This window comes from Podarcis vaucheri (assembly GCF_965113315.1).
Source record: "Podarcis vaucheri genome assembly, chromosome: 1".
Lineage (NCBI taxonomy): Eukaryota > Metazoa > Chordata > Lepidosauria > Squamata > Lacertidae > Podarcis > Podarcis vaucheri.
Genome location: NC_138759.1, coordinates 32,108,687 through 32,130,693, shown reverse-complemented (window position 1 = coordinate 32,130,693; position 22,007 = coordinate 32,108,687). Strand labels below are relative to the sequence as shown.

The following is a 22,007-nucleotide window of genomic DNA, read 5'->3' as shown; positions in this document are numbered from 1 at the left end:
AAACAGTCAAGTTACAACCTTCTAAGTTCTTAAGAGAAGAATTTAAACATGCACTGAAAATGTCTGTTGAAAACAACAGGAGTTTAAAACTGCTGAACATTGTTTGGAAGTCTAAAAAGTTCATAGGCTCATTCTTGTGCAGCAAAAGTAAATTTACTGATTAGACAAACAGGTGGGAAAAAGAAAGAGGGAGGGAGGGCCAGGGTGAATTTTGTAATTTACCCTTATTGGTTTTGCTGCATCCCATTTAATAACAACAACAACAATAATAATAATAATAAGTAGTGGTAGTGTAGGAATACAGTGGTACCTCGCAAGACGAATCCCTCGCAAGACAAAAAACTCGCAAGACGAAAGGGTTTTTTGTTTTTGAGCTGCTTCGCAAGACGATTTTCCCTATGGGCTTGCTTCACAAGACGGAAACGTCTTGCAAGTTTGTTTCCTTTTTCTTAACACCGTTAATACAGTTGCGACTTGACTTCGAGGAGCAACTCATAGAACGCGGCGTGGTAGCCTTTTTTGAGGTTTTTAAAGACTTTGGTGATTTTTGAAGCTTTTCCAAAACTTTCCCGACACCATGCTTCGCAAGACGAAAAAAATCGCAAGACGACAAAACTCGCGGTACGAATTGATTTCGTCTTGCGAGGCACCACTGTAATGGAATGTGTCAAGTTCCCTAACACTGTTTCCCTTTGGCAGCCTTTGGCAGCCAGTGAAATATAATGTGGCTGGGGTGGTGTTACTAATTTGTGATACTTTCTTCACAGAGCGCTATCGCTTGTCTTTTAAGATTGTGAGAACAGACAGTCGCCTGGTGCGGAGCATTTTGTCAGCTCATGGATTCCGTGAGGTGTGTTCATCAGGACTTGTTAAATATGAAGAGACTGAAAGTCCAATTAAGTTTGCCTGCTCTTAGAGCCAAGAGACAGATATAGTTCAGAGCATGGAGTGTGTTAAGGTACAGCTGTTCAAACAAAAAGCATGACAAAGCGCACTCCTGCATTTGGTAGCTTGTCATATATACTGTTTCTAACATGATAACGTTATAATGTACAATCCTTTTGTATAGTATGATATTTTGAAACCTACAAATTGTATACATACCCGAAGAAACAAATCTTGTGGAGGTGGATTAATACTGGCTGTGTGAATTGTTTTTGTTTTGGAATCTAGTGTCTTGTTTGGTTGGTAATATACTTTCCCCCAACTTCCTTGTCATGTCTAGGTACACCCAAGTAGCAATGAGTATAACCTTATGTGGACAGGATCCCATCTGAAACCCTACATTCTACGAACCCTCACAGATATTCAAAAGGTCAACCACTTTCCCAGGTAAGGGGATATGTGATGACTGCATAGAAATGCCTCTATAAAAGGGTGCAAATAAGCAGTGTGACTTGAATATACACTATATTATACTTCAGTCTCTCTTATAGCTTATGTAGAAACTTGGGACAAATGAGATTTATAAATTCCCATCCCCAAAGTCCTCATGCTCAGTAAAGCTTTCATAAAAACACTTAATAAAAGTAGTTTCATACCATCCTTTAGAATGCCTTCAATAGGACAGAGTCAGTGATCAGTTGGTGACTGCAGACCTTTATGTTGTCTTCAGACTGACAGTAGCAAGAGAGCAAGCTAGAATTGTGCAAGTTCCTTGTGCTCCTTAAAACTTGTGAGTGTTAAGGTAATTAATTTTCAAAGATCCTCACAAAGAGGCGACATCTGAAAACTGCATGTACATCTCTTCAGGTCTTATGAATTGACTCGAAAGGACAGATTGTACAAGAACATCATTCGCATGCAGCAAACCTATGGATTCAAAACCTTCCATGTGCTCCCTCAGACCTTCATTCTCCCTGCTGAATATCAAGAGTTTTGCTGTAAGTGACTGAATCAAAGTGACCAAGTATTAAGTAAAGTCGGGAAGTGTTTTTCATTTTTCATTTTTCATTTTATGACTTTCCTGGTGCTCCAGGAGACAAAATGTATGTCAGCTTTTGACACTGACACTCATGATATTTCAATGACTCCCCTAGGGAAAAGTCCTCTCTTAACCCTTTGAATCCTTGCAATGGAGGTCATTCATGCATTGGGAAAACCTTGGAAATAGATATTTAAATGTGGGACATCTCTGTTCCTCCATACTAAGGCACATGACTTGGAGTCCTAAGCCTTATTTTTTTAAAAAAATCACCAGCCATTTGAATGTAACAATTGACAGGGGGTGGTTCCCGAGCCCTGTGCTTACTTTAGTCTGGTTTGCACATAGCCATAAGCCAAACCATGGCTTATTGTGAATGAGCAAGCATGCTGGTGCACAGAGAGAGAATTGTGTCTGCTTTGCTCCTCCCCTGCTGCTGTTGCAGTACTTTGACTTAGCGTTATGTCCAAACAGGGGTTCACAAAATTTGATCGGTAACCAAAGTTTGTACTTTGCTTACTGCTTATGGGTTGGGAGATAACAAACCACGAGCCTGGGTTTGGACATAGCTCTAAGGCAAGCCATGGCTTGGGTGCTGGTAGTGCAGCAGGAGTGAAGCAGCACAAGTTTCCCTGTGCAGTGGCACCCTTGATCATTTAGGCATAAGTCACAGGGGAATGGCTGTAGCTCAGTGGTAGAGTATCCGTTTTGCATGGAGGAAGTCCCAGGTTCCACCTCTGGCATCTGCAGGTAGGGCTGGGAGAGAACCCTGTTGGAAATCCTGAAGAGCTGCTGCGGGTTAGGGTGGACAATACAGCTGTAGATGCACCAATGATCTCACTCAGAATAAGGTAGCTTTCTATGCTAAGTACAAACCAAGCAAGTGAATTTTCCAAATCCCATAATTGCTGTGTGTCGCTATCTGTGACCAAACTTGAGTATAAAGTGAGGAGGAAAGATGCAGAATGAAAAGACACCTGTGGCAATTTTTAGCAGTTCATATAAAGACTGGCTAAAAGAGGCCCGTAAGTACTGCTGAAATTCCATTCAGTCATTGCTGGAAGCTGTGGCAATGTCTGGTAAACCTTTTGGTAAAGCATTTGATAGTGTTTGTGATTTTTATTCTTTCTCAACCAGGTTCCTATTCAAAGGATAGGGGACCCTGGATAGTGAAACCTGTGGCATCTTCTAGAGGACGAGGTGTCTATTTGATCAACAATGTAAGCACTTAAATATACCAAGCTTGATAAGTCGCTTGCATCTTTGGGTGAATGATAACATTTCATGATAACGTTTTGGCCTCCACATAAATGTTCAGACTGTTAGGAGCAACACACTTAGTATGGTACTGTTTTGCTGCACTTGTCCTGTTCCCTGTCACTTGTATCAGTTAAGCAAATTATTAGATAGTTAGATGTTGCTTATTTGGTTTGTCAAATGCTAACAACAGAGCTTAGATGGAGCAAGCAAAATAGGTGTTACTGTTTTGGTTGCTACTTAACATGTGAAGGATGTCTGAGTCTTGGATACCAAGGAAGTAGTGTATGTAAGACCTTTGACTTGGGACATGAATGTTTTAAAACTGTGAGTGAATTTCCTGGGTGAAATTCCAGTTGTTCCCATTGTGCAAGCATTCCAGCTTGCCAGGGGGAACAATGCCCTCTCCCATTGTGTGCCTTTCTGGGGGTTCTCCTGACTCCCCAAGAGCCAATTTTTTTTGTAGTGGGAAGTGCTGTGGGAGGTGGGGGAAAGTTCCGTTGCACAAGCACTAACTTTGTGCAGGGCTTCCCTTGACAGGGCTGATTAGGTGACTCCCGCCATATTGCCAGAGAGGTTATAGGAATATCTTTTCAGGGGTGTATCCAGTAGAAGAGGGGTAGATTCAGAAAAACTTTGTAAGTCTAGGTGCAGTTATGTTCAGGTGGTTGCTGTTCTGTGCATTCTCATCTTCTGAACTGAGATTACTCGTTTGTTGGCTAATGTTACTTCTTAACAGACACATCCCCATTCTGGCAAGTGGAGATATCTTGAGGTTCATAGTGCAAAAGTTACCATACATTTAGGGCAGCCACAGAATGATTAGAAGCGGCTATCAGATGGTAATGGGGTCCTGTTGACCATACACTCATATGTTAGGCTAGTCTGTATGGTGAGGCAAATTTTACCAAGCACTTGATCAGAAATCTGGAGAAGCAAGGGTGTGGTGACATTTTTGCTATAGGTAACTAGCTCACCTGAATCTATTGCATTCAGCACAGATTAGCACTTGGTAAGTAGATTTCACCCATGGAGAGCAGTGTAGCAAATTCACTGTTGACTGTTTTAACTACTTTGTCTATCACTAGTCGTGAAAGGAGCCATAATGGATAGGAAAGTTTATGTGTGTGTCCCCTAAAACTAATGGCAAACTATAAAACTGACCAGTGAGTCACTGCTTTCACTCATATATATCTCTCTCTTCCCCATATTGAAGGGGCCAGTTTGTCTCATATGTTCTCAGCCTGGCTCCTTTCCCATGGAATAAGGCAGCTGCTAGCCAAGTGCATGAAGCAACTGTTTCCAGAGCTGCACAAGATTTTATTCTCCATTTCAAGGAAAGACATATGTGAACAAAGGGTCAGAACCTGGAGAAAGGCACTCTAAGCTTATTTCCCATAATATCTGGTTCTTCCAGGATTGTTAAACCCACAGATCTGTCAAATGTCTTACTCCTTCTCTAGAGAGTGCTCTCTAGAATCTCATTCTTAAATCGCCTTAATCTCCTGCAGATAATAGGGGATGCTTTTGTTTCTGTGCGTCACTCTAGATAAATACAAAGTTTTCCAGTTGACTGTAGTTAACTTGTTCATGCCCAAACTTACTTGAATAGTGGTTGCTACATAGAAAAGCCACTTTAGACTTGATTATCTTTATTGCTGTTAGAAACCGTATCCGTGTTCTGTGCTTTCAGGATGTTGCAGCCCTCAGACTTATCCACATGCAGTCTATTCCTGTCAAAATATGAGCCCTTGATCATGACTTTATCACATTAGCTTTTACTATATTGAACTATCACAAGTATCATAGTTGTCGCACACAGTTCTTTTCTGTGCTCACAGTTCAAAGCCTTGGACAGAATTGCCTAGTTTGGCATTTGGACTGTGGTGCAGAAAGCATTACGTAAGGAAGTTGTTTTCTCTGCTGATGTTGTGCAGCCTGAATCCTATGCATGCTTACTTAGAAATTTGTCCCACTGTGTTTAGTGGAGGTTACTCCTAGGTAAGTCTGCATAGGATTGCAGCTTTAGTTCCTGTTACAGAGGCCTCATTCATAGCAATGTGGTCAACAATTCCAGTTTTTGCTGGAAGGAAAGAATAATATTAAAAACTTGAAAGGGAGAAACACCACCACTTAATTCTGATCCAGTTTTGATATGAGAGGGAGCCCTGTGATTGTGTAGAATCATAGAATTGTAGAGTTGGGAGGGACCCCGAGGGTCATCTAGTTCAACCCCCTCAATGCAGGAATCTCAACTACATCATACAGCCTCGGCTTATAAACCTCCAAGGAAAAAGAGTCCACCACTCTAATGGGAGTCTGTTCCACTGCCGAACAGCTGTTACCATCAGAAAGTTCTTCCTGATGTTTAGTTGGGATCTCCTTTCTTATCACTTAAATCCATTGGTTCAGGTCCTAGACTCCAAAGCAGGAGAAAACAGGCTTGATAATAAGCTACCTTCTGTTTTGCTCTCTGATGCATTTGTATTATATGAAGATGGATAATCTCTGAAAATGTTGAACTTGGTGTTTGATATTTGCATATCTTTATATACAATAACAAGGATGCAGTCATATAAAGACAGTTTTGCAGCACTTACCGGTAATTCTTGCTATTCTGCTCTAAGCTGCAAGTGGAATAGCAACTCTGTTTCAAGATTTCTGGAATCAAAATAACTTTCTGCAACCATGTGGGCAATCTCATTTCTCCATCTCCAAATGTTTTAGGGCAGGCATAGGCAAACCTGGCCCTCCAGATGTTTTGGGACTACAGTGGTACCTCTGGTTACGAACTTAATTCGTTCCGGAAGGTCCATTCTTAACCTGAAACCGTTCTTAACCTGAGGTACCACTTTAGCTAATGGGCCCTGCTGCGCCGCCCACACACGATTTCTGTTCTCATCCTGGGGCAAAGTTCTTAATCCGAGGTACTACTTCCAGGTTAGCGGAGTCTGTAACCCGAAGTGTTTGTAACCTGAGGTGTTTGTAACCTGAGGTACCACTGTACAACTCCCATCATCCCTGACCACTGGTCGTGTTAGCTAGGGATGATGAGAGTTGTAGTCCCAAAACATCTGGAGGGCTGAGTTTGCCTATGTCTGTTTTAGGGGGACAAATTTCATTCAGATGGTGGTGTGTGTGTATTTAAGAGGATAAATGCTCCCTTTTCACTTGTTGCACTGCCAATCATATTTTTATCTACTCGCCCCACGTGCCTCCTGAATCTGTTCAGGGTTTTTACGCAACCCCCTGGAGGTGAATTTGGGAAAGGGCCTGAGGGATGTAAAGTTCTATTGAGCAAATTCTTGCACAAGTGGGATAGCTTCATTGGCTACGACCCAATAGCTTTTGCCACAGTGTTTGGTTAACCTAGTAATCAGGCAAACATTCCCTGGCATGCAGCAATTGGGGGACAGTCTGCTAGCATTCAGATGTCCTGTTCTTCACTCCAATGTGCTGTCTGTTTCTTCCTGTAGCCAAGTCAGATTTCCCTTGAAGAGAACATCTTGGTCTCCCGCTACATCAACAACCCTTTACTCATAGATGGTGAGTTTGTGTCTGAGTTAACTTTTCCTTCAGGAGATGTATGTGGAGGCTTCAGAATTTTATTTATTGATGTATTATATTTATATCCTACATTGCTTCCAGGAAGCTCAAGGCAGCATATGTGGTTCTAGCCCTCTGCCACTTTCTTTCCATAACCCTATGAAGCACATTAGGCTGAGAGATAGCAGTCGGCCCAGTCCCCTGATGAGCTGCAGAACTGAGTGGTGATTTGAACCTGGCTATTGAATAATAGGAAAACAATTCTGTTTGATTCTGTTGTGAAGCATTCACCCCTTTAAAACTACAGTTGTGCCATCCAAACTCACAAAGCATCACTATTCAGGAATACTCACTGGAAATATCTGATCCCCTGACCCTGTTGTTCTCAACTCTTAGTTAGGTTCAATTTTTGAACAATTTGTGGCCACTGAACAGTGTTGTTCCTTTTTCAGATTTCAAATTTGATGTTCGGCTATATGTTCTGGTGACATCCTATGACCCGCTTGTCATCTACCTCTATGAGGAAGGTCTGGCCAGGTAGGTGTCGGTTCTGTGTCCCATGCTGTAGAAGGCAAATATTTTGCTCCACAAAGTTGATCAGTCAGGTGTCTTAATTTCATTTTGTGACTGTCTCTTAAGATATTGAAGAGGTCTCTTGGTAATCCTACTCAGCTTTTGGAAGTTGGGAATGATGAATCAATGCTTATAAAGTATCTAGATAAAAATTATTTTCTCTCATTATGAGTGCATTTCCATTCGTTTCCTGTCTTATTCTTCTCAAGCCCCAAGTGTTAGGGGCAGTCTCTAGTGGAGAATCTGCTGAGCTTAGCTACTGGCTGAAATTCAAGCAGCCTCAGCAATGACAGGGAATTATGGAACATACCGTATTTTTTCATGTATAATTTGGGGATTCCAAATTAAGAAAACACCCCTTAGCACTACCCATGTATAAGACAAGCCTCAATGTTAAACCTAATTTTCTGGTAAAAAAAAACCCTAGTCTTATACTGTACATGGAAAAATACGGTATGAATTAGTGAATGAAATGCCATTCCTGACTGTGGCCTTGAGGTGGCAGTAGTGGACTTTAAGGCTTTCATTGCCTTCCAAAGTTTTTGTCTTTCCTGAATTTGAGTATAGACACAAGGGAAAGCTTTCATGACTTTGGCGCCATCAGGTTACAACTCTTTTTGTCCACATATTTCTGTCTCTGGCCAAAATGCCAAGAAACCTATACTAAAGAAACATAGGAAGGTGTTTTACACCAGGTCAGGCATGTGTCCGACTCATTATTTTAATTGAGGACTTGGTTCGAAAAGTTTAAGCATTCCACAGCCTTTCTTCAGTAGCTATATTAAGAACTAGAGGCAGTATGCAATGACTTGTAGGAAGTGGCGCAACAATACTGCATGTGAGATAATATGGGATAAAAGCAGAATGTTGCTCCCCTTGTACTGAATTTAGGAAGAAGTTGTGGTGTCCTTAGTACGTAGTGTTATGGGACAGTGGTCCTCTCTTGTTTGATATGGGCAAATGGGTTGCACACTGTGTCATATATTTTGACTTGTTCCAGAGCAACTTTCCATTCTAGCTCTGGGCCTCCTTTGCATGTAACCATCTGATACTTTAAAGTGGAAGGTATATTTGTGATTAACCTCTTTTGTCCCTACTCCTCCTAATGAACTTGGCATTTGTCTCTTATCGCCTCACCTGAAGTAGATTTATTTATTGAATTTTCCAGAAATTATTGTCTCCTAAAGTGGCTCACATCGCATACTAACTTAAAAGCAAACAAACCCACAAAAGTGAAAGGAGTGGAGGGAAAAGGTAGAGGAGGGAGATCAGTTCTTCAAGGCCAGAACTAAGTGGTGAACTATATAAGCAGACATTTGTTTTTATTCATGCTGGTCTTCCCTTTGCTGGTGTTCTTGCTTGAATAGCAAATGGTGGCTCTTGTTTCTTTGGCTGATAGCTGGGGCCAGAGTGTTCTTTCCTCTTGCTTCCACAGTTCCAGGGCAACAGGCAGCTGGAGCTGAGTGTTCTTTCAGGCTGTAAAGGGGGAAGCGAACTCCCTGCAGCTGCTTCATCTCTGGCTGATGGATGAGGCCAAGTTGGTTTCCCTCTTTCCTTGATGTTATTCCTGGGAGGCAAGGGCTGTGGCTTCCCAGTGGCCCTCAGCCCTCTGGTCAATGGCAGAAGTCACGGTATGTTTCCCTTCTGCTCTCCAATCTCAGAGCAGTTCACTTATCAAGTGAACGTACTTAATTGTGAACTGATTTTTTTTTGGGGGGGGGAGGAATCAACTTTACACTTGAATATCACAGCACAACAGGCAGCTTCTGTGGTGCATCTTAAAACAGCCCATTATACACGATCAAAACAAAGTGCAAAAGGCTTAGATGCATGCTGGTAATTTTTTGTGTAACGTACCTTTGCAAAGTGAATGTTGTTGCCACCTCCTTTTGTGGGCTTTTGTGTTCTTTAGTAGCCTGTGCTCCTCATGTTTGCTGGTTTCGGATTGTGCGCAAACTTCTGACAGCAGTGAAGTGCCGGTAGGGGGCACTCAGGCACAGGTTTTGCAAGTTTCTTCCTCAACTTAGTTTTTCTTTGTTTGGAGTCAAAAGGAAAAAGTCAGTTATTTTAAAATATCAAGTTTTAAAAAGCTATATTTTGGGGCCTAAACTCTTCCAGGCAGACATTTGTAGTTGAACCAGTGCTGATCTGCGGAGAAAACGCAGAGTCGTTTTTGTGGAAATACAATGGGTTGAGCAGAAAACCAAATGTGCTTCAGAGGGGCCCCAGAAGGAGAAGGGGTGGGAAAAGGACGTGGCTGCGCAACTATGCTCTGAAATGAAGGAGCAGGCAGCAGAACCTCGCAGTGCCTGACAGTGTGCTGCTTTCCTGTTCCCTAAGCCCCCTAGTGCCCTCTCCTTTGGTAGTCCTGCTTGCTAATTAGCACTGGCTCCATGGAGATATTTACCTTTTCTCTGCTGGATTCCTGTGGTTTCCAAAGAATTCAGGTACTTACTGTGAGCCAAGGAATTCACATTACCTCATAGACTGTGTTGTGGCCAGAGCCTGTTACAGCAGCCCAGTCCCCTTTTCAGTAACCCCTGCCTGGCAGGCCCTTGGTGTTTGGGGAATGTAGCTAGCTTAAGCAGTGGGGGGATTGCAGTTGGTCTCATGATCCTTCTTTCTCTCTCTCTTTTTTTAAAAAAAGATATTTATTAAGATTTTCAAAATCATGATCCTCCTTTCTCTCTCCCCCCCACCTCCCAGGTTATAGCAAACATATCAGTTTTGAGCAACAGTATTTTGTACTTCTTGCTACTACTGAGCATGCCTCGATCGGTTAAGCTAGTATGAAACAGAATACCACTATTGGTTTCCTACATTGAAGAGCGTTGGGCTTATTGACAGGATATAAGAATGTTGGTGCTATCTGTTTTTATGCATGTGAAGTAGTAGCTAGAATTTGAAAATGGTTCTTCATTTTTTTGTAAGTGGCTTAGAAACTTTTTTGTAGTAAGCAACTAATAATAATAGAATTGTAGAGTTGGAAGGGATCACGAGGGTCATCTAGTCCAACCCCCTGCAATGCAGGAATCTTTTGCCCACTGTGGGGCTTGAACCCACAGCCTTGTGATTAAGAGTCTCATACTCTACAAGTAATAAATTATGTACCCATTAGGAGATTACATAGATCTCACTGAAGAAGTATGGAGAATTTGGAGTGGCATTCAAAATGGTACACTGGGCCGAGTTGTTTGTGTTTATATACAGTCAGTCTTTCCTCCTGTAGGAGCCCAGGGGGTGCACAGCAGTGTTGCAATACAAAAATCAAAGTAAAACTCCTTAAAGCTTGATTGTCTAAAACAAGAAGCCTAATGTAACGCAGCCAGCCCACCATACCAGCTACTGGCTTCCAGGGCTTATTTAGGTTCCCACAGCCCAGATGAATAAATATATTTCGTTGACATCTGAAAATTTTCAGTGTGGGAAACCTCATAGAGGGAATTCTATAACCAGGGTGCCACTACCATGAAGGCTCAGTCTTGGGCAACCAGCTTACAGGCTATACCTGGTGGTAGAACCATTAGCAGGACCTCTTCTGCTGATCTCAAAGCGGGAGTCAGTTTGGAGACCAACAGACTTATGGGGAAGAGCTCTCCCCACTTCAATTTCCTTGGCACGGTTTATATACCATAATGCCATTTGTGTGTCCTCATTCCATTTAAGTTCCATCACTCGTCTGCAGTGATACTGGATTTTCCATAAAACTTAGAGTTGCAAATTAATTTGCATCGAATTTTCTGATGCCCCTGAGCATGTTCTGATTTAACGTGTTTATTTTACATGTATTTAGAACACTAGGCTAAAAATGCTGAAACTGCCAAGCTGGCCTAATAAATTATTTGCATTTGGTATCCCTCAATTGTTCCTAATTAACTTAAGAAACAGAACATTTTTTAGTTGAAAAATAAAGCATTGACAAATTTTCCACTCCACATTCCTGTTCAATTGTTATTCTTGTGTCCATATGGAGTTAAATGGTTTAAAAGTCGTTTAAACTGCTTCCTGCATTGAGGATGGGGTTCTTCAATCAATTTGTTCACATAAGTCCAATTATGTGACACAAACAGAAAAAATAATTAATCAAAGATGGTTCCTGTTACTGATGTTGGCAGAACAGATAATGAATTCAGTCGCACTGCTGTTTCTAAATGTATGTGTGTTTCCTGGATAAGACTGCAAATAGCCCATTGCAATTTGGTAGTGGATAAGAGACTGTGAAAAAGAGATGATAGCAATTTCTGATATGGTGTGATGAGGGATGGGTTTGGGGAGGAAGCATGGAAGTTGGCAGCTAGCTTTCATCAGATGTATGGTGAGGGGAGAAAGTAATATCTAGCCATTCTCCAATCTCTAGATAAAAGATGATGGGACAATTGGCCTGCTGTGCTTTGAATTATTGTTGTAGCCTTGGTTCTTGTTTTGTAGGTTTGCAACTGTGAGATATGACCAGGGAGCAAAGAATATTAAGAACCAATTCATGCATTTAACAAACTACAGTGTCAACAAGAAGAGTGGTGACTATGTCAGGTACTTACATTTTGCTGAGGAGTTTTTGAGTTTTCAGTTGTCCAGAGAAAAGCAGCCAAAGCCATGATATTTATTTATTTATTTAAATATATATTTATTATCCTGCTTGTTACACCCCGCCCCCACAAAGTAGCTTACAGCAGTCAATACATATAATACATTGAATAATGAAGCACTAAAAAACAAAACTAGTATTTTGTTGTGGCTGTCTTAAATTGATGCAGACACTGATTTAGAGACCACCTTAACCCAGTAGATCTCTGTGGTCTGCGGGAAGGTTTCTTCTGCAAGCTTCAAAGTTCTCAGCCGCCCCCTCTGTGGTAACTTGAATCAGTCTTTTTTTAGTGTGGCTGCCTCTGTTCTGCAGAACAGCATTACTGTTGAGATATGACAGACATCCACTTTTGGCACTTTCCAGAAACAATTGAAGACATTCTTGTTCCTACAGGCTTTCCCAGTTGATTAAATGTGTATTTGCCACGAGTCTCTATTTTGTATTGTCTTAGTTTTGTTTTAAAGGTATTGGCTGTTTTGTGTGTTGTTAACTTTTTTGCTGTTTTAATTGTACTTTCCCTTGAAATGCTTGCCTAGAAGGTGATTAATAAAATAATAATAATGGTGATGATGATCTATGATTCTATGTGCTACTTGTAAGACTTGACCCAACTTGTTTATTTCTGTTAAACATTTGTCAACAATAATTAATACAAAAACCCAAAACTTGTAAATTGACATTTAAACAGAAATATGAGACATTATACTGAAGTTCCTGAAAGTGTGAAATCTATTTCTTTGGTTGTAGCTGTGATGACCCTGAAGTGGAAGATTATGGGAACAAATGGAGTATGAGTGCAATGCTAAGGTATCTGAAACAGGAAGGGAAAGATACTACAGGTGAGTAGAGAACTGTTACCCCCAGAACAGCACATGATAGGAAGAGAGGAGGGGTAATTCCGTCTGGCAAGCAAAAATTCTTGCTCTGGCAGAACAATCAGAAGAGGTTGAATACTTCCCATGTGTCTTTTGTAAACACACTATTCCCTATGTAGTATTCACTTTATTAAGTGAATGCCTTTCATCCTGGAATTCTGTATTTTATTGGACAGTTTCTTTTCCTCACATTTGATTGATTTACTGATAGCATCATGAATGAGCAATGCAAATTAGAAATTCTTTTTAGCAACAAGTTCTTAGCATTAATTAATTTTGACTAGCATCAGTACCAGTGTTGTCAAAATTCTTGTTTAGTGGAAGGAGACTGGTGAACTCAGAAGTGTGTAATGCATGGAATAATGCATGCTGTTTGAAGCAGGCATTGTTTTTGCAAAAGTGAAGAGTCAATGCCTATGAGAATATGTGGCTTTCGTTTTCATGTGAGAATTGAAATGGCTTACAATTAATATATACACAGGTGGTTTGGCCAGACTAAGACATGAGCATTCTGATGTACTTAAATTTTTTTGGATCAACTTTGTGTTTGTCTGAAATCTTGAAAGTGATAGACGATAGTCTGCAACAGAAATGGACAAATTATTTATTCATGTGGGGTCACTAGTCTCCAGACAGTGGTATTGAGGCCAAGAGAATATTTTTTGGCACAGTAGCTAGGTTCCATAATAAAACTGATGTTTCCTAAAGGTTTTACATAGCTTTTGTGCTTGGGCATAGCAATACATACAAATGTGTACAATTGCTGATAGTCAAGAAAAGCTATAACATTAAAGTGGAATACCTTTCTTGAAAAGCAGCAAGTTTACAAACTTTTATTTTTCCACGGAATGAAAGTGTAGGCAAATATATTAGGGATTTCATTAAAAAATAATGATAGGGCTAACAGGGACTGGAACAAACTGCCTTGGGGGCTGTCATTTGGTTGTCCTAGTTTAGAAGAGGCACAACTTGCAAAAGTTGTGGAATTCTGTCCCCACGGAGGTTTGCCTGGCACCTTCATTATATACCATATTTTTCGCCCCATAGGATGCACTTTCCCCCCTCCAAAAATGAAGGGGAAATGTGTGTGCTTCCTATGGGGCGAATGCAGGCTTTCGCTGAAGCCTGGAGAGCGAGAGGCATCGGTGCGCACTGACCCCTCTCACTCTCCAGGCTTCAGGAAGCTATCCGCAAGCCTTGCAAGCCCGGCGGGAGTTCCCGCGGGCTCACAAGGCTTGCGGGCAGCAGCCTGCAGCCCCGGCGAGTGTCCGCAAGCCTTGCGCGCCCGGCAGGAGGTCCCGCCGAGCGCGCGAGGCTTGGGGCGGCAGCTTCGGGCAGGTGTGCGCAAGGCTTGGGGCGGCAGCCACGGCGGGGGGGGGGGAATAATTTTTTTTAATTCATCCCCCCCCCAAAAAAAAACGAGGTGCGCCCTATAGAACGAAAAATACGGTAGCTTTTGTTGTATGCTGAAGACACACCTCTTTACCTTGGCCTTTACCTCTTGAGTTATATATTTTGAAGACCCACTCTAGCTGTGATTGTAATTAGTTTTAAACTGTTTTTATGCTGTATTTTATATTGCTGTAACCAGCCCTGGGACCTTCTGATGAAGGGTGGGTAATAAATTGAATAATTAATAATAATTATAATAAGCAATAACACTTTATGTTGTACCTCAAAACTAGAATATTACTTTACTTGGTTTTAATTCTTATACTTTGGTTGGTATTTATGGGGTACCTATAAGCAAGTCTCCTAATTCCTTCCTACAAGTTTCTTTTAAAGTTCCCTTGTGGGCGTGCTCTTATGAGCTTTCTGTTTGCTGCCTGTTGTTGATGCTCATGCTCTTATGTGTCTTTGTTTCAATATCACAGGTTAAAAATCCTCATATCAAATTTCTCATTCTTTTTCACTTTACCCTTTTCTCCTTCCAGCTCTGATGGCCAGTGTAGAGGATCTGATAATAAAGACAATACTTTCAGCTGAACTGGTAATAGCTGCTGCCTGCAAAGCCTTTCTCCCACACCGAGGTGTTTGTTTTGGTAAGGAAATGAAGGCACCTCATCTGTTGTATGTAGTTTCTCTGATAATGCAATCCTATATGTGTCTAGTCAGAAGTAAGTTACATTGAGTTCAGAGGAACTTTTATTTCCAGTTAAGTGTGAAAGGATTCCAGCCTTATGGTGGAATTCAGTATAGCACTAAGTAGGGTATGCATGGGGATGGGGACAAGGTCTGCTCATGCAATGGGACATGCCCAGTGTGTGTCATGACATCATGTGCGCTGCCCAGTCTTGGAACCTGACTTCCAGTGACACAGGAAGTCAGGTTCTGAGACCTCACAAGGCCTTGGATGTGACTTCTGGTGCTTCGCAAGGCACCGGAAGTTACAACGGGCTCTGCAGTGTGGGTGCTGAGTACCCATGACAATTTTTTTGTGGGTGCTCAGGCACCCAGAGCCCCCTATAGTTGGCACCCCTGCCCCCAACCCTCCAGAGCAAATTTAAGGGGTGCACAGGGGGAAGCCCGGTTGTACTAGCACACCTAGTTCCCCACATCCAACAACTTAGTTGAATCTCCCCCTTCAGTGTTTCTTCTTCCTCGGGTCATATTTTGATGGGAGTATGGGTAATTTGCACTTCATACTAGATCATTAATGGACAAAGAATGGGCCAGACACCTTCTGTAGACCATATGAAGTTGTAAGCAGCTGTTCTTTGAATGATGCCCCACATGGTCACAACATGGGTGGCTGGTTGTGTTCGTTGCTTGTGTACACCCACTGTGGCATGGGCGGCTGTCAAAGAACAACTGTAACAGGTAAGCTGCTTTGTTTTTCTTAGTAATGTAATATGGGCAGGATGCCAGCAATTAAATTAACATGCAAGGTTTAAAATGCAAGAGAATATTCATCTGTTCAGTGCACGGATGACCTAGAGGGTGCATTCCGCTAGTAAAAGTGTAACAAAAAAGCACTCAACTTATTAATGGAAGACTAGGAATGGCAGCAGCTGTGAGATGGAAAACTTAATCCTTTTTTAAAAAAAGAAAAGAAAAGAAAAGCATATTTCTTGTTCACAGTTTGAAAATGTGCATCAGATTTCTCCTGAAATAAGAGAGCTTCAATGATGCTTTAAGAACAGAAGGAATTGAATTGGCGTCATTGTCCCCGCTCTTTATGATCTCTTGGGTCTCTCTGCTTCTCATGGCATTTTGTTTCTTTTTGTCTTGCACTTGGTTGCTTTTGTGTCCTGGTTGTGTTTTTTTTTTTGGGGGGGGGGAGAGCAGTCTAGGTTGGTGATTATTCAACCTGGTGAGTGTGGCATTGCCCAATGCTTTCTCCTAACCCTGGTTCCGCAGCGGGTGGGGAAGGATCACTGGCTTCTCCCCAGGACTTGAGTTGAAAGCGGAGCTGAGATATGCTTTGACTGCATTCTTGCCAGAGCCAAAGCAAGCCTCCACTTCTGCTTCTACTCCCTGGCTCTGAACTTGAGGAACATGGTGGAGACATGTGGGTTTGCCTTTCCTGGGCACTCTGAGCTTGGAAGATGCTACTGGAGCAGAAGAACTTGACACATCTCCGACTTCCCTTGCTTTGAGATGAAGATGAAACAGGGAAGCTTGTTTCTGTGTTTACATACATAATTTTCTCTGTAGGCAGCCTTTCCACAGCTTACAACATGAAAAAATATATAACTACAACCTAACAAAAGTAGTCATAAACCATAAATAAAACATTAAGAAATACACAACCACATAAATCACAAGATCTAAAATAAAGATAGAAAAAACAAACAGCAACAAGTCCCACCAAACAACACTTCCCCCCAAAAAAACCCCCAGCCCAAGAGGGTGTTCAGCAGCCTCAGCTTTTGTAGCTGGGGCCCCGCTCTCCCAGACCTGGTGGAAAAGGCCTGCAAGAAAGAAAGCAGATCTTCCTGGCTGTTTGTTGAGTACTTGTAGGATCCAGAACAATAGCAAGGCTCCACAAACCCCCTCCAGTAATAAAGCAGTGACGAGGCTTCTTGTATGGTGAGGAATGCCTCACACTTTCCCCCAGCTCCAAGCTTGGAGCTAAAGAGGGAAGTAGAGGATGGTAACTAATCTTGGACTGTGTTTGAGACATGCAGCATTAGGTCAGGAACAAGATCTGTCCTATTGGAGGAGGGACATAATATTGATGAAGTCTCAGGCTTCCTCAATCTCGGCCCTCCAGATGTTTTGAGACTACAGTTCCCACCATCCCTGACCACTGGTCCTGCTAGCTAGGGATCATGGGAGTTGTAGGTCAAAAACATCTGGAGGGCCAAGGTTGAAGAAGCCTGATGAAGACAAATATTTGAAAGGCAGCCGTACATTGTCCACCCTGGCCCCAATTTTATCTCAATTATTAAAATAATTAACTCAAATGTAAGAACATAACATATTTCCTTTCTGGATTAGATCAACAATCCATCTATTCGTAGTACTCACTTTCCTCCAGTGGCTAATCAGATGCTCCTGGAAGCTCAGAAACTGAGCGTAATTGTCATTGCTGTCTCCTGTTGAGTATAATTAGAAATATGCTGTCTTGAATATTTCAACTATTATGGCGATCTTCCATGTATTTGTCAAATCCTTTTTAAAGCTATTTAGGTTAGTGGTTGTTGCAGCCTTCTGTAGCACTGAATCCCACAATGCCTGTCAGTTGCATTGGGTAGCCCAGAGCTGTAGTTGAAATTAATGAAAAAGCTGAAATTACTCTCCAATACAATGTCCATATCACTCCTTGTTCTTGTCATTCTTAGACCTCTCTCATAATGACACACTACCCCAATGATTTTAGTTCTTCTTTCTTAACAACCCCCCCCCCCCAGTTTTCTCCAGCTTAGCAATCTTCTTTGTACAAAGGCAAACAGAACTACCCACAATATTTTCAACGCTGGGGAAAACAGCCTTTTGGAGCTCTTCAGAACTTATGAAGCACTGTATACTTGGCTCAGATCCTGATCTAAGAATGAATTGCATCTGAACGGTGTGCCTAGAATTCTCAGGGTATCCATCCCAATGCTGTGGATTTCCCCACATGCCAAATGGATAGCTTTGAATCACACTTCTTTTTCCACCATTAAATTTTATCCAGAACCTGAACCTCACTATTGTCAGGCTAGGATAAATCCACTGATGGTAGCTGCAAAGCTGTGAATTGCACTATCTGTCATCCATAAAAACTGTGAAATGTCCTTATGATGTAAAAATGACTAAGTGAAAATTCACAGAATGCTTGCATCTCACAAGCGTTCCTCTTTCACAAATTTAGCATTTCTGAGGGAAAGTGCATTGCTTTCGTTTGGGTTTTTTTCTGGGCTTGTGTTTGGATGGTCATACCACATGGCGGCGATAGAGCTCACATCTGGCAGCGCTTTTGATTGGAGTTATGTGCTGGCAAAGATTGGAAGACTTGTTGGCAAGAAACCTGGGAATGTTTCCAAAAAAGCAACGGATGGTACCAGTTTGTGCCTTCTCCCACTTTCTAGTACCTGTTTCTCAACCTTCCCTTTGGCAGCAACCTATTGCTTCCTGCAGCCTTATGTGTAAATACAGGACAGACGCTGCAGAGCTGGGAATTGTAGAACCCAGAAGCATTTCATTCCAGTAATCTTGATCATATCAAGGGTTACTATTTATTCAGGCTGCTCAGGCCTACTAGACTAAAAGTGAAGAACCCTCTAACTCAGGATATAGATACTAGAGCTGTGAAGCTTGATAGCACTATAGTTACTATATCAATTACATTAAAAGTACAGACTTGATTAAAGCTGGGTGGTGGTAGGTCCCAGAAGAGCTGGAACAGAGCAGTGTTTCCCAACCTTTTTTGGGCAAAGGCACACTTGTTTCATGAAAAAAATCTCGAGGCACACCACCATTACAGCCCCGTGACGTCAGCGCGCAGCGTCACGCCGGGAGGGACATGAATTGCTAGCAAATTACATAATCACCTCCTTGAGGGCTGGCTCATCTTCTCCGAAGGCAGAACCCCATTAATTAACAGCACAGACTCACACAGCCAAGACGAGGGGGGAAAACCCCAGTCATGCACAGCCATGCACATGTGGGGGCTAAATGAGGACGAAGACCGGGCAGAGAGCAGGGTTCAAATCACCCCACCTGGCCAGGACAATCCCTGGGTGCTCCCTTGGGCCACTCGCCTGACCCACCTCGCAGGGCTGTTGTTGCGAGGATAACACGGGGAGAACCACGCGCGCCCCTGGGAGCTCCTTGGAGGAGAAAGCGGGTGATGAATGCAATGCACGAAATATATGAGAGGCGACCAGGTTTTGCAGGTGAGGGGCCCCCGCCAGCCTCCGCTTCCAACACCCGGCGCAACGACGCCGAAGTTTCCCCCCGGGCTCGGCTTGGGGAGCAGCGCTGCTCCCCCCCGGCTCCCCTTCGCCCTCCCGGCTCTCTCTGCCGCCCACTGGGGACCCCCCTCACCTGCCAAGTCCGGAGCGCCGGTGGAAGTTGCATGCATGCATGCAGGGCGCCGCGTTGCCATTGCATTGCACTGCACTCCATGCAACGCCTGCACGCATGCATTGCCTTGCACGCCCGCCAAGGGGTCTCCCCGCGGTCCGATGCGTCCCCTCCGGCGCGGATGCAGCATTGCAAAAATAAAAAACCCCCGACGCAGCCCTACCTGGGGGGCAGCCTCCGCCTCCGCAGGGATCCCTGGGCTCCATCCTGCCGCCCGATCTCCGCGGGGGCACAGGCAGGCTGCGCGGGGTCTGCGCGGAAGAGCCCCTGCCCGCCGCCGCTGCGCTCATTCCATGGCCGGGAGAAGAGCGCTTCAAACAAAACGCCCGGCCCGCCAGGCCACGCTGGGAAACGTAGTTTGCGCACCCCGCGCGGGCACGGAGCCCAAGGGCGAGGGGACTACGGATCCCGGCAGCCCCCGCACCAGGGACGGAGGGGGAGAGGCCGGGTGCAGGGATGGAGGGACGGGTGGGCGAGCGAGTGAGTGGCAGCTGCCAAGCCTTGGCCGAGAGCCAGGAAGGGCCTCCCCGGGGGAGGAGGAGGAGGAGGGAGGCGCAGAGCGGGAGGGAGGGAGGGAACCCCAGGGGTCATCTAGTGACGGCGCCCCAATTGAAAATTTGACTTTTTTTTATAAAAAAAAATCTTTCGAATTTTTTAATTTTTCCCGCGGCACACCAGGCAACATCTCGCGGCACACTAGTGTGCCGCGGAACAGTGGTTGGGAAACACTGGAACAGAGTATGAGCAATACCGAGTGCTGTAACAGCTACTGGTCCTGTAAGCTCTGCTAATTGGAACTCATGAACTCATAACCAAATCTGTAGGGTAGGGAGTAACCTTGCTGCAGTAGCTGATGTGCATGGGCTTTTGCCCTCCCCCTCGGAGAAGAAAGGTGTAAAGCAGTACTAAGCCTCATGCAGGGGATCTTAGTGTCAGCAGGAGTGTGTGTGGGCAAGGAGTCCAGAGGTCCCTTGCTGCTAAAGAAGAAAGGTGGATACATGATGGAACAGCAGCTAATCAGAAGTCAGAATCGTGTTGCAGAGTGTGGAATGTGTGTTGGGGTTTATGGAAACAGGGATAAAAACTCCATGGGCAGTGTGGATGAATGAATGGGGAAAGCCAGCACCAGTGATTCCAGCATCCAAGACAGTGGTGCAAGTTGCTGTTTTGGTATCTGTCTCAGATATCAGAATGCTTGCAGCCAGTTTTGTTTACTGTATGAGCCAGTGTCTCATACAGGGATTGAGGTTCACCATCAGCCTTCTGAGTTGGCCTGTTCCTCCATTAGGACGTTGCTCACAAGGGGTTTGTGGTTCTAGGGCAATGGTGTGGAATCACTTTGGACTGGAGGCCTGGAGCCAAAATTTGCCAAACTTCTGTAGGCCACATTGGCTTTTTGCAGCCAAGACTTTACCTTTGGTGCTGTTTGAATTTGACTATTGTGCTGCTTTCAAAGGAGGTTGGATATGCTTGGGAGTAATCACTTGCTTCTGAGTGTCTCTGATACCCTGTCATGCTGCCTTTGGCAGGTAAGTTGCCCAAACCAAACAGTGCCAACCCAAAAGTAAAACTTTGGCTGCAGAGGGAAGTTCTTTTGTAATCATGGCTTGAATTTGGCACTGTTTGCAGCCTTTGCTTGGCTGAAATGGGCAGGCTTGGTGGGCCTAAGTAGACCCACAGGCCAGAGGTTCCCCACTGCTGTCCTAGGACTACTAATAATTGTATGTGAAGTGTCTTTTTTCCAAGGCTAAACAGCTTGCTAAGCACATTAAGCACAGCTTACAAAAGTAACATGCACAACTTTTCATATCATTTGCACAAACATTGTAGAAGGTGATGAACCTTTTTCACTTTTTTGATAAAGAATCCATGACCATCTGTCATGGATGCTTTTAGCTGAGATTCCTGCATTGCAGGGGGTTGGGCTAGATGACCCTTGGGCTTCACTTCCAACTCTATGATTCTATGAAATGGTGTGTATATTCAGCTCTCTAGTGTAACAGTTGTGGTTTGGAGCATGCACTGTAAAACAAATAGCTGCATTTGAAAATGACTCTGTTCAGTGCCAAGAATATTTTAAATGTGCAAACTTCATAAACCAATGCATATTAAACAATGGGCATAAATCCTTAGTTTGCATAGTTTGCTTCTACAAGTCATGGGGTCGGGTGGAGAGTTCTGTGCAGGATCTGCCTACAAATTCTATGACCACCAGGGGGAAAAGTCAGACCCCCCCCCCCCGAGATTGCAGCAGGCATTGCTTGCATAAATTATTTTTACAGATGGGCAGAAACGTATTGTTTTAATTACAGTTCACATGTTTTATCACAATGTTGATTACTGCATCTAGTGGCAAATTACACATGTGCGCTGTAGTTGTTGAATAAAGAGAACCAAAATTATAGGATTCCTAGTTACTGTTTAGTGATTCCAGCTTTTCAAGCAGTATTTTCCATTTTTACTTTTTCCTGTGATCAGTCAAACCTTGGTTCCCTAAACCGATCTGTTTTGGAACGTTTTGGCTCCCGAACACCAAAAACCCGGAAGTAAATGCTCCGGTTTTTGAACGTTTTTCAGAAGCCAAATGGCTTCCGGGAACCCCCCCTTTTTTTTCTCCATTGACTTTGCTGACTGCCCTTTGATCCTCAGTCATGGAACGTTTCGGAAGTCGAAATGACTTCCGGAATGGATTACGTTCAGCAACCGAGGTTTGACTGCAATTGAATAATTATTT

The 22,007-nt window shown here is 43.4% G+C and overlaps 1 protein-coding gene across 7 annotated transcripts in view; it reads left to right on the top strand.

Annotated features, from left to right (window-relative positions):
* TTLL5 (tubulin tyrosine ligase like 5) overlaps positions 1 to 22,007 on the top strand; it is a 124,777-nt gene that overhangs the window by 8,094 nt on the left and 94,676 nt on the right. For all 7 annotated transcript variants that reach the window (XM_082232285.1, XM_082232289.1, XM_082232287.1 and 4 more), the window contains exons 4-12: positions 768 to 850; positions 1,226 to 1,332; positions 1,753 to 1,883; positions 3,062 to 3,144; positions 6,658 to 6,727; positions 7,180 to 7,264; positions 11,729 to 11,830; positions 12,633 to 12,724; positions 14,695 to 14,802. In XM_082232285.1, the coding sequence (XP_082088411.1) occupies positions 768 to 850; positions 1,226 to 1,332; positions 1,753 to 1,883; positions 3,062 to 3,144; positions 6,658 to 6,727; positions 7,180 to 7,264; positions 11,729 to 11,830; positions 12,633 to 12,724; positions 14,695 to 14,802 (861 nt within the window). The remainder of the gene's footprint in view (positions 1 to 767; positions 851 to 1,225; positions 1,333 to 1,752; positions 1,884 to 3,061; positions 3,145 to 6,657; positions 6,728 to 7,179; positions 7,265 to 11,728; positions 11,831 to 12,632; positions 12,725 to 14,694; positions 14,803 to 22,007) is intronic.